General features: G+C 40.6%; 1 protein-coding gene across 2 annotated transcripts in view; it reads left to right on the forward strand.

Annotated features, from left to right (window-relative positions):
* Window positions 1-17,409, forward strand: part of EGFL8 (EGF like domain multiple 8) — a 233,888-nt gene that overhangs the window by 146,675 nt on the left and 69,804 nt on the right. For both annotated transcript variants that reach the window (XM_044083186.1, XM_044083185.1), the window contains one exon: window positions 1,581-1,703. In XM_044083186.1, the coding sequence (XP_043939121.1) occupies window positions 1,581-1,703 (123 nt within the window). The remainder of the gene's footprint in view (window positions 1-1,580; window positions 1,704-17,409) is intronic.

Raw genomic sequence — 17,409 nt, forward strand, 5'->3', positions numbered from 1 at the left:
AAACAAGTTGCTAGAAAACCTGACAAGAAGGCTCATGACCAAGTAAGTGACAAGTGTCAAAGAAGTCAATGAAAATAGGAGACCAAATACTCCATTTTGGCAATCTTCAGTGCAAAACCTGTGTAGATTTATATACTAAAATAAATAACGGGTGTTTTGTTGCATTGTCTCCCTCCGATGCACAAAACTGATGCACGCACAATACGTAGTCACTTGCATGCCCAGACATATTACATGCATTTATGTGCACTTACATGAACATACACACATGCACAAACACAAACACAAATACACACACACACACACACACACACACACACACACACACACACACACACACACACACACACACATGCACACAAATATACACACATTCCAAGATGCAGACCCATAAGGTCACGCAGTAAGGTTGACAGTTGCAGTTTCAGCTTCAGTCAACAGTACAGAAGGGGAAACTTCACACACATAGAGTAACAGTTCTGGCAGGAATCTCCTTAACTGGTCTCTACTCTATAAGATCCATATGCTTAATGACTTTGAAGTCAGGAATAAAGCAATCAGTCAACTGCATTAGCATGGCTGTTGCCTAGGGGATTTATGAATCTAGATGACAAATTAACATTCTTCAGAAGCATAAAGAAATGCACCAAGTGGAAAAGGCAAGACAGAAAGAGATGTAACAAATGAGTGACATTTTTTTTTCCTATGGAGAATTTTTCTCAGTGTAGTAAAATGAGGTTAAGTTAATGAGCACCAGTTGCGTTGCTACTTTTGTTATGTTTTTGTTACGCAGTTGCTAGGCCACAGCAACCACTAATAAAGTGGATCACATAATCTACAAAAAAAAGTGCAAACTAAGTAGATTTCAGCCACCTACAGAAGGATGAGTCCCCAATTCAATCTTGTCTGAGATTTTTTCTCTCTCTCTATTTTAAGCTTCTATCTCAAGGACTTAAATTATTATCGCAAACCTCTTGAATTATAATTCCCTGATAACATTTTTTCACATTTGCCATTTCTGCCTACATTCATTTATTTAATAAAATGCGGTTGGTGTTCAGAATTTGTGTTTTTAGCATAACTGACTGACTGCTGATTTAATATACAAGACATCTGTCACTTCTGGGAACTGGTGAAGTACAGAAAAGCCTGCCTAGGCCAACAGTAAAGCATAAGAATCATAACATACATCAGCCATGAAGGAGGAACGTACAATTCTGAAGGAATGCTTCCAGAGTACATCCAAGTAGCATAAAACTAGTGTACATTTTATTTGTAAGCTGCTGCTGGCCGAGTTCTGCATTGGAAGCATTCCTTCACAATTTTACATACACTAATGAAACTATTATTGTGTCTTCTTGAGGCAACAATGGAAACCATGATGATGATGATGATGAAAACAGATTATGAACTACATTGTGGAATATGCAGAGTGGTTTCACAAGGCATCTTTCTAAGATACAGGTTTGCTCCATGCACCATCTGTTATCTCTGATGTTTTTAATTTCATGACAGTTAGCCTACTGTACCTTGGCATTTTCAGCACAGATGCTAACATTCTTTTTTTTTATGTTTTCCAGTCGTCGAGTTTGCTCAAAGCAGTTGCACAGAGTTCCACTGGTATACAATGAGACGTTCATCCAGCCTGTTTACAGGCCGGTGCTGACCATGTGTGATGGCCAGAGAGTCTGCAGCACATACAAGTAAACTACTTTAGTTTCTGTCAAGCCAGGTTAAAATGAAACTGAATGCATTTGCTTTAAAGTAGTTAAAATAATATTAACTGTTTCATTTTGTAAAATAATGAGTACATTTATATCAGTTTTTAAATGATATGATAGGTTGTGGTAATTAGATCACATTCGACAGCTTTCACAGACACACGTATTGATATCTAAATCAGCTGAAGTTGCTGTTATAGTAGAAGTATGATCTTCTATGCAGATGAAACTGCTAAATCAGTAGAAGGTTGTGGTTTCCATTTGCTGGGGGAGGGTCTTGTTTTCAAATAATTTAGTTTAACGCTGGTCACTAGAACACTTTCACAGACACATTTCAGACACCCACTTCTCCCGAAGTTACATTTAGTAAGTTTGTAAATGGTTTATGTCTACCCAGTGGTGGATAGAATGGGGGCCTAGATCCCTGAATTAAAGAATGATGAAAACGTGTTTTGTTATTAAACCTAGTTATGTGTTCTCTCTTCCTGTCATTCATTACAAATTCTATGCTCTATGTAAAAAGTGTTTAAGCATTATACATACAAATGATCCTATTAGGGATATAAGTATTTAAAATATGTAACACTATAGGTTTACTACTAATATGTTATAGTGACATCCTCTGTCATATTATTTTACTTCATGTTTTTAATCCCATTAGCCAGTGGTCATGGATATAAAAGGACCACAAACCAGTTTACTCATCTGGTTAACAAATAATCTCATAAATAAACACATCTTAATATTATGATTGGCAGAAAGAGTGTGAGTCACCAAAGAGACAAGCAGGGATGGTGGGATATATAAAACATAACCAGAGGTGGTTGAGAAACACATTTGAAATACATTCACATGACAGCCACTAGTACAGTGTGAGGAGTGCTGTTGCTGCCAAAAACAGGGGGTTGTTTGGTACTCCTGGTATAGAACCTACATCCCCATGGAGCAGGACAGCAAGTAAATGTCCAAAGATATTCTTGTTCTGCCTGTCTCCAGGTTATTCATAGGCAAAATATAAGGGCTAAAAACTACTGTGGGAATGTAAGACTAGGATTCTTTAAGATCTGTGGACATAAACAGTCTAGTAACTACTTATGTTCCTATGAACATAAGAAACCAATGCAGGGAGTGAGCAATGCACCACTGCACAATGCGGCTCGCAGAACAGGAAGAGCTCAGGCTACTGAAGCAGACACTTCTAGACTTCATGACAGAGGACTTGATTAAGATATATTTTAGGCTTACCTTAGCAAGGAAGGATGAAGGAGTCTACCCATAGAAAAAGCAGATGGAGCAATAAACCTTTCCCCTACGTTAGGCAGCTAAACAAAGGCATGAAAGGAGAGAAGACAGCCATCACAATTCTAGAAAGAACTGGCTGAGACAGTTATGATGGAAACATTTGCCTTAATACACAGAAAGAAACAGTGGAAGGAAAATGAGTAATAAGAAAGTATTTAATTCATGTAGAAGGCTAATTGTACAAATGAGAAAAAAACACTAGACAAAGCTAGGAAAGAGCACACAATGTTTTTTAGGCAAAGTTAAACATGACATGGAGGGGCAAAAATAATTAAAGCAAAAGAGTAGTCCAGATTCCAAAAGTGTGTGTGTGTGTGTGTGTGTGTGTGTGTGTGTGTGTGTGTGTGTGTGTGTGTGTGTGTGTGTGTGTGTGTGTGTGTGTGTGTGTGTGTGTGTGTGTGTGTGTGTGTGTGTGTGTGTGTGTGTGTGTGTGTGTGTGTGTGTGTGTGTGTGTGTGTGTGTGTGTGTGTGTGTGTGTGTGTGTGTGTGTGTGTGTGTGTGTGTGTGTGTGTGTTTGTGTATGTGAGTGTGGCGTGGTGGTCTGTCTGTCTTACCTCTCAACCTCTTAGCCCAAGAAATCTGTACAAAGCCTGACAAAATGGGGGGACAACTGCCCAAAAATAGGGACTGATTTTAATTATTGTTCTTATAATCTTAGAAGGTAGCTAGAATAACAGGGTTTGTGTTAAAAATGCATTTTCTAAAGAATATAAAGTCTGAAACTCAAATGTATTTCATAATTTAGTGATTTCATTCCTCAGATCATCCCAGTGATCTGCCAGACTCCACAAATTTTATGAGGAACAGACTGAAATTTTGAGGCAAAAATCTTGACAGTTGATAGGTATTCTGTCCATCTGTCTGTAAATGGGATAAACACTCAGTGATATTGGTTAGACAGAAGATGGGAAGGACATGACCGCTATTTAGAACCTCATAATTGGAGCAGGGGAACATCAAGATATTGAAGGAAGAGAAGTTCCGAACACTAATACATAAAACTGAAAGTATGGGTGAAAGGAATATACTGTAAACCTTTCCAAGGCATTAAGGGACATGTTGACAGTACTTCTGTTGACTTTCTCAGTTAACTGCAATGACAAATGGACAGCTACAGCTTGGAAATGAAAGAAAACTGATGACAGACTAAATCATAAAATTGTGGAGAATATGAAAGTTATAAACCATTTTTGGAACAAATTACGCTTAAAATAAGCACTTGTCAATGCTTAATGTTTTATTTGTTTCATCTCATTTGTCAATTGGATATCGACTGGCCCAGTTATGCACCTGACTAGAATTTTGACCCTTTTATATCAAGTCCTAAAACTCCGAAAAAGTAAATGCAAGTTTCAAAACATAAACGCAAATTGTGAAACTTACTGTTACACATAAAAAAAACATGTCTTATATGGGGCAAGCCCCTCCACCAACCACATTTTACACCACACATACAAACTCTGAGACTGTATTACATCTGAGAAGATATGTATATATATATATATATATATAGATGATGTGTGTATGTATATATCTATCTATATATATATATATATATATATATATATATATATATATATATACACACACACACACACTAATTCCAAGATTGTAGAATCTGTGAGAATATTTATGTGTGTGTGTGTATGTGTATTGTGTATATATATATATATATATATATATATATATATATATATATATATATGTATATGGGTTACCTCAGTTTGTCGAAATCCCATATTATTGCATCTCACTTTCTTGACAATCAAAATGTTGAACTCCCACTTCATCACACCTTCGGAACAACAAAGATCTTCCCAGGGTAAGTAACCTGTTCTGCGAGATGGTGAACCTTGCCCTTTTCACAATTGTAGTGTAATCTTGGAGTTGGTATATTTAGTTAGGGGGGTGTGGGGGGCATAGCCCCCACCTGGGTGGGTTAGGGATAGTCCAGTTTGGGTTTTGTTCTTTTTGGGGAAGTGGTTGCTTACCCTGGGAAGATCTTCATTGTTCCAGTGCTTTGACAGGTTTTGGGTTACAGAAGAGGACTTAGTGATGTTTAAATGGTAGCTTACTCTTTTTACATGTTAGCAGCCATTGAGCATGTGTAGAAATTCTGAATAATGGGGATGAGAACTGGTGAAATTCTGGGAGCAACAGTCAACTACATTGTAGATGAAAAGATGGAAGCATCTCGTGCTGGTTGTAGCTGGGATGTGTTAGCTTTTAGCAAGGCGATACAGAAATCATAAAAGGCAATTCTGATTGAAATTCAAAAGGCCAATGATAAATTTGAGGAGTCTCTGGACAAGGTGTCTACTGGAGCTAATGATCTTGATAATGAGACATGTTATGACCATGCAGATGGCATCTTAGATTTGCAAGAGAAGAATAGGGTGGTGAGGAAACACACTGTAAGTATGCTAGCAAAGCTGACAGTGGCTAGCTTTATATTAATTAGGAAAGAAGATATGGCCCAGAGAAAGGATTTACAGGTGTCTGCGTTTCAGTAGGAGAGATGGATTGTACTGCATTCTTTAAAGGGCAAGTTGGCCATCTGGGCTGGATGATGACAAAATCTGCTGAAACAAGAGAAGCATACCAGGTCTACCTGCCTTAGTCAGAATAGGTAGAGGTCAGTATACATGTATTTTTGTCTGAGTTTTGAGTCCTGGTAATCAAAGGAATACATTCTGTCTTTGCAAATAAGAGATAAGACTTTTTTTTTTAAATGTCTTTTCTATCCAGACTTGTAAAAGGTCATGCATGAATACCAGGCCAAAGAGCTTAAGTTACAACAAACAGCTATCTTTAAAGTTTATTTCTCAGCGGATGATTAAACCTTTTTGTTGATGCTGAACAGTATATGTAAGTTTGAACCTATATTGGGCATGGCTGGTTCTGAGCAGGAGAAGTTGAAGGAGAATTACAGTTCAGTGTCCCAGGGTACTGGAGGTGTTGGAGTAGGCAGACCAATCTTGGTGATGGATGTCTGAGCAATATCAGCTTTTACCTTTAATTTTAGTATTATATGTATCAGTCCTTTTCCCAAAAGTGAAGATGGTTTAACTGGCTAATACTGAGCTTAAAAGACAGTGGTGGAATGCATATAATTTTCTAGATTAGTTTTCAGTAAAGTTAGATATTTACCAAGGTGGGTAGAAACTTACTTTTAGGGTTCTTCCAGTGGAGTAGTTCTTACTCTGGAAAGAGCTGTCCTATTAAGTCTTGTTTAGTTGTTAATTTTCTTGTTCAGCAGGGACATAATAGACACTAGGAGCCAATAGGGTCGGATTCAGTAGATCTGTATTAGTCTTCGCCAGTAGTGGCAGATAAGCACTGTAGCACACAGGGTTTTTGCCCATTATCTGTACATCTTTTATAGTGTTTGACCCTCAGCAAGTCACTTTTTATACTAAATCATTCATTAAGTGGGTAGGTGAAATGACCCTACAAACCTTTCTCAGGATCATATTGTGCCAAAAAGGAAACTCTGCATGCATGAACAAGTCCGAGTACTAGATAAATGCAGTCAGCAGGATTTTGGAAGGAATCATGTGAAGTCCCAGCAAATGGGGTTGAACCTTAGTCTGCGGAGGTAAGAACTCAAAACATACATCATTCTGCCACACATCTTGACTTCCTTACACTCCTAGACCACAGCTGATAAAATGGACATTTATGTTCAAAGCAGCCATTTCCATTTGTCAAACATTACATAAATAAATATATTTAAGCCTTGTCTGCCTGTTCTTGTAGTAATTTAAATTGAATTTAATGCTCTCATGATATTTCTTGAGAAAATTAAGGAATCCCAGCCCATACCCTCACCAGTGCCCTGGTCAGTTTATTCCCATCCTATAAAAATACCACAGAAGGCTTACTCTGGCTCTGTGCCAGTTCCATCTCATGTAAAATTTCCTTTTCTGTTCCTTGTGTAACTGAAATAAATAAAATCTGGGGGATAAGGTGTGTCTTCAATGCACAGCATTCTGTATAGTTTAATATATTTGGAATATCTATATGACGTCTTCTGCTGCTTTTGCTGTGCCTTGGGTGGTATACTTGTTCCCAGGACCTTCTAAAAATAACTTATTGTTTTAAAAAAACTGAGCAATGATCCTATGGAATTCACATCCTCCATCCCTAAGAAATACTCGTACATAGATTGTACTTAATTAGTATGTAAAAAGATTAATTTACTGCTTTCTATTACTTATGCCATCATTAAAGTTTGAATTAACTGTTTAACAGATCATGCCTTACAACACTGCATTCTAAGTTATGTCACTTTATTAATGATGCCTTCCCCTACAGCTCTAAACAATGACCATGTGCTTTTTTCCTATTACCATCATAGCTAATATCACCTCAACACCAGAATGCCAACAACAGCCTCACCCCAAATCAAACCTGAAAATAATAAGGATTACCTGTTAAGTAACATAAGCTTACAATATAGGCAAAAAATATAAAATTAGTATATAGTTAACATGACTAATTTAAAAGCCCTATGCATATGACATTTTTTTGAAATATTTCAGTTATTTGCAAGCTTTGTCATGAGCAAAACATTTCTTTCTGGCTGACACAAGAATAAGCTAGTCATTTCTGATTATGAAATGTACCATTGTATAAGCTACACAGGAGGTCTGAATTTAGGAATCAGCAGTTTATGGTGCTGCACAAATCTAGTCATAACTCAACTTTATATTCTACGTTAATTTGCTATTTCCTCATGGAAAACTAATGTCTGATCCAGTTTACAATCACTATATGATTTTCATTATAATTTCTAATGACAAATGGAATGCCTTTAAATCTGTCACCTCAGTGTTTTAATCCATATTGCAAGCTGCATTCCTACCCATTCATTTTCTTGTGAGGAATAGGTTCAGTCCTAACTAATTTATGTTTAACAAAAAGAAAAAAATATATATACACGTGGTTTCTCTCACTCACTTCAGACCTGGCTAACTCTCTTTAAAGGGGAATATATGTTTTTGAGCCAAATGCTGTTTACCTGACTGGCAGACACACAATAGCTTTATTGCTGAAAGTCACTTTTAGCAAGAAGGTTGTGATGCCCTTTGTCCACTGTTATGCAACTGTGGAGTTGGTATACATACATTTTGGAGGGTGTGGGAGTCCTCATTCTCCATACCACACACACACACACACACACACACACACACACACACACACACACACACACACACGCACACACACAAGGTACAGAGCCCTTACGGATGAACCCTAATATCCCTAGAACAGGGAGGTACTTGGCAGACTGAAGGATATAAGTATCTGATTCTCAAAGTGTAATGGGTGGGCTTTTAAAAACCTAAAATCTCCCCATAGTAACCTTGGATGTGGTGTCCTGGCATTGTATACACTTCATTGCATATATGTATTCCTCATTTATGGTGCATATGCTGCTTGGTAGTCAAGTGTCTCTGATTTTTGTGCCACCTGACATCACGCCCAGCCTCTAATAGGGGTCTATGCTGCTGTGGGTCTTGTTGCTGTTCCTCTACATGTCTGGTGATCAGATCCAGTGATGGATGACTCTGACTGTGCCCTGACCACCACTAATATCTGAGATCTCATCTGAGGTATCATCCCCTTCATGCCAATAACCACACACACAGCTTTGGGATATCTGATCAGATATTCAGTTGAGAGGATATGGGTAACTGCAACTGGGTGTTGCTCTTTACCTAAAAGATGCACTGACCTCAGAGGTTACATTAAGTGGGAAAATATAAGGGTCACAGTTCCCTGAATGGCAGGAGGGTCACACTCAATCAAAAAAAAAAAAAAAAAAAAAAAAAAAAATTTTCTTTTTTTTTTTTTTTTTCCCTTTTGATGACCTTTGATACATGACCCCTGGGAATGAAGGCAGATGTTGCAAAGACATATATACACACACACACACACACACACACACACACACACACACACACACACACACACACACACACACACACACACACACACACACACTGTGTACTAGTATACAGCCAGTCAGCAAACAATATCACTCCAGTTGGTGAAATTTGGAAACAAGTGATAACATGGGTCTTGCAAGATCATCTCTTTACTCATGTAAGGGTATGGGTATTTTTATTTCAACATTTTGATATTCAGTCATTATACATTAAAAGTTATGTCTTTCAGTATATTGCATTTTCAGTAAGTTGACATGGAGACATGACCCCAATTTTATCACTCTAGCTATATGCATGTATGTATGTACGCATGTATTTTCGTCAAAACAGCCAAACATCAACATTCCAAATATCGTCAGTGTGAAAGTCGCCATGCTACTGCTTATGTGCTGAGCAACAATCTCAGTACGTACGAAATTAAAATAAAAAAAATAAATAACAAAAACATCATACACCACGCAAATTATATATATCTCTATAACTGTATACCTATAATCTATCAATCTACCTATATATACATATATATATATATATATATATAGAGAGAGAGAGAGAGAGAGAGATGTATGTAAACTAAGATGAATATCGTACAATATCATGAAAAGGACATATTCCCAAACCCAAGAATTGTGCACCAAATGTTGCTGATGTCAACCATAATCACAGCTTAGACAAAATATAGTGCTCCTATACGCATATATATATATAGATATATAAAATGCAGTATACAAAGTTCAAGGCAGTAATGCTAGCCAAGGGTAAGACTCACTATTTGTTAGCTAAAACATATCTCCTATGCTAACATGATGCATACACTGTGCAAACTGTTTAATGTTAGACTACATCTCCAATGTACATTTAGGAGATCATCTGTCATAAATCATAAATTGTTTGCATCCATGCAAAAAAAAATATGATGCTTCATATGTTACCCTAACTGTAATAATCATCACCATGACTACATTTATTTCAATGACATGAAATTTTAATATTGAAAGTATTTTTTCATTGTTACATCCCAGTGTCTGCAGACTATCATTTCCTTTACTTCCCCAATGGAAGCCATCATCCAAACAACTGTCATAGGGTTTTCTCTCATCTGTCTCGTGTTACTCACTTGGAATACTGATGCATGCAGACGTGCACCCACAATGGTGGCCCAATGACATATGCGTCTTCCACACATTCACCTAAGCCCAGATACCTGTGAGGTATGTGTATCATTATTCTTCCTGCTCTGCCCTCACACTAGGCCTTTACTAGGTGCCAGTGTTACAGTGGACCAGACAACTTCCTTGTCCTAGCACAGGTGGGTTTATGTTGGTTGCTCATTCCCACTATGATGCTGGATCATCCAACATCCAGGTCACTATTAAGTCCCGACTCATTTGAGTCATAGTCAGAGTTTTGTCGGTTGCATCATACTCTCTGGAAATGTGTATTATTAGTCAACGGTTATGTTTTATGGACTCTCTTTTGCTGTACCTGCCCAACCATCAGGCTTTCCTCATGAGCCTAGCCCATCTGTCCATCTGTCCTCAGTATTTTTTCCATGAAAGCAGGATTTGATCAGAGGAACCACCACACAGGCAGCCACGGTGGTAGTTTTGTGCCCTTGTTGGCATGCTGAAATGAGACTGTGTGTGTTATGACCCTAACCCCACCTCCCCTGGTGGCTGTCATGCACATCCACATCATTAAAGGGGCATCCTATACCCTTCCTACATGTGCATGCTTCCACACACATACCTATTAGGACTTCCAAGTGTCATCAGCTTGGGACCACCAAACCCGCATCCTCCGATACTGTGCCCTTTGATGTCATGTAGGACTTTGCTTACATGGGAGCATTTGGCTGGCTGGGACTACCATCCAATTACAACCAGGATGGGAAAGCAAGAATAAGGTGATCATACCCACCCTCCCCTATCCAGGACTTCCAGCACCTGAGTCACTAACTGAACTCAGGTCATCTGGGTAATACTCAGGGCTTTTTCCTTTTATAGGTCCTGTTCATTTCTTATCAATAATTTAATTTATAATTTAGCATGCCTTGTTCATAGGTTGGTACTAGTCTATCAGCCCTAGGGCCTATACAAGCCTAGCCATAACAATTCCCTGGCTATTTCTTCCCACACTATTTACTTCCTGGACCCCTGTCTAGCACGGTGACTGACGTGATTCCCAGGGTGAATTTCCTTTCTCCCATCCAATTGTCAAGGTTCCTTTTGAAGAGAGCCAAAGAGGCGCTCTGCTTGACATGTATGGGCAGTCTATTCCAGAGTCTGGGGAGTCTCTGGGTCAGGAACCTATCCCTCCAGCATGTTTTGTTTATTGTGATGACAAGGTTTAGATCCCTAGAGCATGTGGCTCTAAGGGATTGGGATTTATTTAAGTGTAGCATGTCCAACAGCTCTGGGTTTGACATGGCCATGTATGTTAAGCAGAGATCGCCTCTGAGTAGACGATATGCAACAGATTATACCTGGAGTTTTTTTAAGGTGGTCAGCATAGGGCATCTGCTTTAGGCCTGTGATTCTTTTAGTGAGGTATTTTTGTGGCCTTTCCAGTTGTTGCAGGTGTCTTGAGAGGTACATACCAAATGGGGCATTGTATTCTATAATGGGTCTAATGAAGGATGAGTACAGTGGGACAATGACCTCCTTTTTTCTGGATGAAAAGCCCTTAGTGATGAGGTGTGCCACATAGAAGGATTTCCTGACTGTTGTGGTGATGTGGTTATAGAAGGTGAGACCACTGTCCACCTGTGTCCCTAAGTCTCTTATCACAATGTTGGTGTTTAGTGTACTGCCACCTATGTGGTAATTCACGGGTACATGTTTTTTTCCCAAAGTGGATAACTATACATTTCTTGGCATTGAGCTTGAGCCCATGACTCTGTAACCAAGCATTTGTTTCTGTAAGGCCCTTTTGTAGAGTATCCACATCATTTGGAGATTCAATAATGGCTCCCAGTTTGCAGTCATCTGCAAACTTTGTTAGCCAGAGTCCCTTAGTATTGGCCTGTACTTCAGAGAAGTAGATGCCAAACAAGAGTGGTCCCAGGACTGAACCCTGAGGTACTCCACTTGTCACTTGTCTGGAGCTGGATTTGGAGTCAGCTACTTTTACAGTGTGGGTTTTGTCAGTAAGCCAGTTGGCAACCCATCAAGTGACGTAGGGATTAATGTCCAGCTTAGTAAGTTTATCTATCCAGATAGGCTGTGTGGACTGCCTTACCCTTTTCCACGGCTCTGGAGACTGATTCGAAGAAGTCAATCAGGTTCAGGAGACAAGATCAGCCGTTCACAAACCCAAACTGGGTGGGGTGCAGTGTTTGAAGGTTGCTAATGTCTTTGTTTATAAGTTCCATGATAATACGTTCCATGGCCTTGCAGATCAGGCTCGTCAGGGTGGTAGTTCCCTGGGATCCAAGGTGGATCCCCCCTTGTGGAGTGGGATAACTGTAGCTGTGCACCACTCAGTGGGCACGAAGCCTGAGGTGAGGCTATGATTAAACATGACACTTAGGTGAGGTGCCAGTTCATTTTGTAGTTCATGTAGTACACAGCCTGGGATGTCATCTGATCCCATGGATGTTGTATTCTTAGCTTTGGAGAGTGCGTTTTTTACCTATGTGGATGTTATTACAGGAATTTGGCAATCTTCCGGTATTGACACCCTAATAATGGGTGATTTCAACTACCCCACCATTAACTGGGAAAACTACTCATGTACCAACTCCTTTGCTCAACGTTTTCTGGAATTCACAAACTCCAATGCCCTGGATCAACTTATCCACACCCCCACCAGGGGCAACAATATCCTAGATCTAGTCATTAACAACATGAGTGACCGGTGTTCCACACCTGAAGTCAACACCTCATTGGTCAGATCCGACCATAAGCTAATTACCCTAGATATCCACATCCTGCCCCCACCCCCCATTAAGGAAACCATAGTAAAAAATTTCTCCAAAGCCAACTTCATGCTTCTTAAGACAGAAGTGGTGAACTTCATGACACCCATGCAGATGGACAATACAGTTACGACTACTGAATCCTACACAATTGCACTTTATAAGCACTTACATGAGTGCATGGATTGTGCTATCCCAAACAGAACCAAGACGCTATCCTCCAAAAAAAGGAATCCAATCTGGTGGTCTCCTGCCATAAACAAACTGTACAACAGAAGGAAGAAACTCTTGCAAAAGAGAGTAAAATCCCATGAGTGGAGGAGCTCCCTGGTCAGCCTCAGTAAGAAGCTGCGATCCCTGATAAAATCCTCCAAAACTAGTTACGAAAATAAAATCACCACTGATTCTAAAGACAGCCACAAAGCATTCTATAGCTATGTCAAGAATCTCAATGACAACACTCAGATCTGCTTTGAGTTACAGCACAATGGCACTAAATATACAGACCCAACTGATATTACCAACATCCTGGCAGATAGATTCAGTGCTAACATTACCCCCCTCTCACCCCCTAAAGAGCCCATCTCTATACCGGAAGAATACAAAGGTCCTATAATCACGGCTGCACAGGTAAAACCCACACTCTCCAAAGCCAAGAACACAGCATCCATGGGACCAGACAACATCCCAGGCTGTATTCTACAAGAACTACAGAATGAACTGGCACCCCACCTAAGTACCATGTTCAATCATAGCCTCACCTCAGGCTTTGTGCCTGCTGAATGGCGCGCAGCGACGGTTATCCCACTCCACAAGGGGGGAGCCACCACGGACCCTGGGAACTACCGCCCCATTAGCCTGATGAGCCTGGTCTGCAAGGCCATGGAACCTATCATCATGGAACTTATAAACAAAGACATTGGTAATCTCCAAACTCTGGACCCCACCCAGTTCGGGTTTGTAAAAGTCAGATCATGTCTTCTAAACCTGATAGACTTCTTTGAAGCAGTCACCAAAGCCATAGACAAGGGTAAGGTGGTTCACACAGACTATCTAGATCTTGCCAAGGCTTTCAACACCATCCCCCACTCTGGAATTCTAGATAAACTCACTAAACTAGGTATAAATCCCTATGTCACAAGATGGGTTGCCAACTGGCTCACTGACAGAACCCACACTGTGAAAGTAGCAGACTCCAAATCCGACTTCAGACCAGTGACAAGTGGAGTACCACAGGGTTCAGTCCTGGGTCCTCTCCTGTTTGGTATCTACTTCTCTGAAGTACAGGCTAACACAGAAGGTCTTTAGTTAATGAAGTTCGCAGATGATTGCAAACTAGGAGCCATAATCAAAACTCCTAACGATGTGGACATCCTAAAAAAGGGCCTCACTGACACAGATGCCTGGTGTCAAAGCCATGGCCTCAAGCTCAATGCCAAAAAGTGCACTGTCATCCCCTTTGGTTAAAAACTCTGTACCCATGAACTACAACATAGGCGGTAGTATACTTAACACCAAAAGTGTGATAAGAGACCTTGGGACACAGGTGGACAGTAGTCTCTCCTTTGATAATCACATTGCCACAGTAGTCAGGAAATCCTTCTATGTGGCACAACTCATCACAAAAGGTTTCTCATCCTGAAAAAAAGAGGTCATTGTTCCCCTCTACTCATCACTCATTAGACCCATTATAGAGTACAATGCCCCTTTTGGTATGTAGCTCACAAAACATCTACAACAACTGGAAAGGCCACAGAAATACCTCACAAAGAGGATTACCAGCCTCAAACAGATGCCCTACGCAGAGCATCTCAAAAAACTCCAGCTTTATTCCGTCGCATATCACCTACTCAGAGGTGATCTCTGCCTAACATACAAAGCTATGTCAAACCCAGAGCTGTTGGACATGCTCCACTTAAAGAAATCCCAATCCCTCCGAGCTACACACTCTAGGGACCTAAACCTTGTCACCACAATAAACAGAACATGCCCGAGGGATAGATTCCTGTCCCAGAGACTTCCCATGCTCTGTAATGAACTACCTATCTATATCAAAGCTCCTCATTAGCACTCTTCAAGAAAAATCTTGATGATTGGATGGGAAATAGGAAATTCACCCCAGGGATCACCTCTGTGGTTCTGCTCGACAGTGGCACAGGAAAATAATTTTCTTGGATGGCAAAAGCCAGGGTACCTTTTTGGCTGGGTTTGTAAAGGCCCCAGGGCTGATAGCCTAGTACCTACCTATGAACCTATGAGATGGGCCATTTAAGGGGTGAGAGGGGGGTGAAGGTGGCATTGAATCGATCTTCCAGGATATTGGCAATATCCTTGGGATCAGTATATTTTAATGCCATTCTGTTGTAGCTCAGAGCAGATCTGAGCATTGCCATTTAGATTCTTGAAATAGTTATAGAATGCCTTGTGGTTGTCTTTAGAATCTTTGGCAATTTTATTTTCGTAACTAGCTTTGGAGTATTTTATTAGGTATCTCAGCTTCTTAGTGAGGCTGGTAAGGGAGTTTTTTGCATCCTGGGATTTTCCTCTTTTCTGCAACAGTTTCTTCCTTTTGTTGTAAAGTTTGTTTATGGCAGGGGACCACCAGATTGGCTTCATTTTTTTGGAGGAGAGCATCTTGGCTCTATTTGGGATGGCATGATTCATGCATGAGTGGATCTGCTTGTACAGTGCCTTAGTGTAGGACTCAGCAGTTGAACTTTCAGTTCCCGTCTGCATGGGTGTCATGAAGTTTGTCACTTCTGACTTGAGTAGCATGAAGTTGGCTTTGGAGAAGTTTTTTATGGAGGTTTCCTTATTGGGGCATGGGGGTGTGATGTGTGATTAGCTTATGGTCTGACCTGACCAACGAGGGGGTGACCATAGGTGTGGAGCATCGATTTCCCATGTTGGTAATGACCAGGTCTAGGATATTGGAGCCCCTGGTGGGACAATGGATTAGTTGATCCAGGGCGTTGGAATTTATGAATTCCAAGAACCATTGGGCAAAGGTGTTGGTACACGAGTAGTTTTCCCAGTTAATGGCAGGGTAGTTGAAGTCACCCAGTATTAGGGTGTTTGGTTGTATCTTAATATTTTCCAGTATGTTTAGAAAGGAGTAGTGAGAACCTTGGGGCATGGTGGGGGATCTGTAGCAAGCTACAATTTGGATTGCAGTCTTACCTAGTGTTTGTTGCACCTGGAAAATTTCAGATGCATTGTGTTGGGCAACTAGCCTTGTGGTGTGAATATCCTTGGTGAATATGGACACTCCTCCAACTTTAGTGTTTCAATCCTGGTTTAGTGGCCGAAAAGTGTGGTTAGAGTTGTAGCCTGGTATTGCAGGGGTGCTCTCTGGAGTCTTGAACCAGGTCTCAGTTACTGCACAGATATCGATGTTCTCCATTTTTAGGAGTGCCTCGAGAGAGTGCATTTTGAGGTTTAGACTTCTAGCATTGAGTAGCATTACCTTCAGATTTTGCATGCTTGTTTCTGTTACAGTGGTGGTTTTGTCCTTTGAAGTTTGCCTAAAAAAGGCACTATAGGGGTGGTGAGAGCTTTAGCCAGTAACCTGAATCCCAGGGGTGACAGGTGCAGATCATCTCTGGCAAAGCATTGTGGTCTGTTGATCAAGTCGCACCAGGCAGACAGATACTGGACCCCCTTTGAATGACACCAGAAGCTTAGCCAACTGTTGAAGTCAATCATTTTGTCCTTATATTGTGGTATCATTCTGGGCGAAGGCAGGATGCCTGCCTGGGCCACATGATCCAAGAGCTCTTTCTTGTCTCTTTTCATCTAGTCCAGGGAGGTACATCTGAAGTCATTCACTCCAACATGGAAAATGACAGATTCATATTTGTACTTGTTGTAGAGTGACTTGAGTGCATGTGTTATGTGGCGGATCCTGGCGCCCGACAGGCAGCTGACTGTAATTTTCTCCTTGTTCAGCCTGGTGAGTGGGACATCAGTGTGCCTGACTATAGAGTCACCTATGACTAAAGTGTTAGGTACATTGTCTTGCCTTAGGGGCTGTTGCTGGGTGACACACTGGTGTTGTGAGCTCTGCGACACTTTGGTTGTGATTGATGTTTGTTTGTGTTTCAGCTTCGGAGGTCCTCGTTGCTTGGGCAGGTTACAGTTAAGAGCCTCCGCGTATGTGGATTTAGTGTTGCTATGTGTGGGTGTTGGTGGTGTGGGTTTAGAAGGGCTATGTGTTGCTTGAGGTGTAGTGCGGGTGTTAATCTTCTCCTCTTGACTGTCTAGCACAATCTTGGGTGGAGAAAGCTTTGCTTCCAGTTTGGCTATGTAAATGCATCTCTCACAGGTTGTAGTGTTGGGTGGTAGGAGGCGAGGGTTGTCTGTGTACATGAGACAACTGCTGCATTGCCCCAGTATGCCCAGATTCACCAGGTGGACAGGAGAAATCACCGGAAGCTGACCCTTGGACATGCCTGGTTTGGTGCTTTTTGTTTTGTAAAGTACAAGAGCTGTTTTCCCTTTCTTTAGCAAGGTAATT

The sequence above is a fragment of the Protopterus annectens genome, chromosome 9.part0 (assembly GCF_019279795.1).
Source record: "Protopterus annectens isolate FY-2018-M chromosome 9.part0, PAN1.0, whole genome shotgun sequence".
NCBI classification, from domain to species: domain Eukaryota; kingdom Metazoa; phylum Chordata; order Ceratodontiformes; family Protopteridae; genus Protopterus; species Protopterus annectens.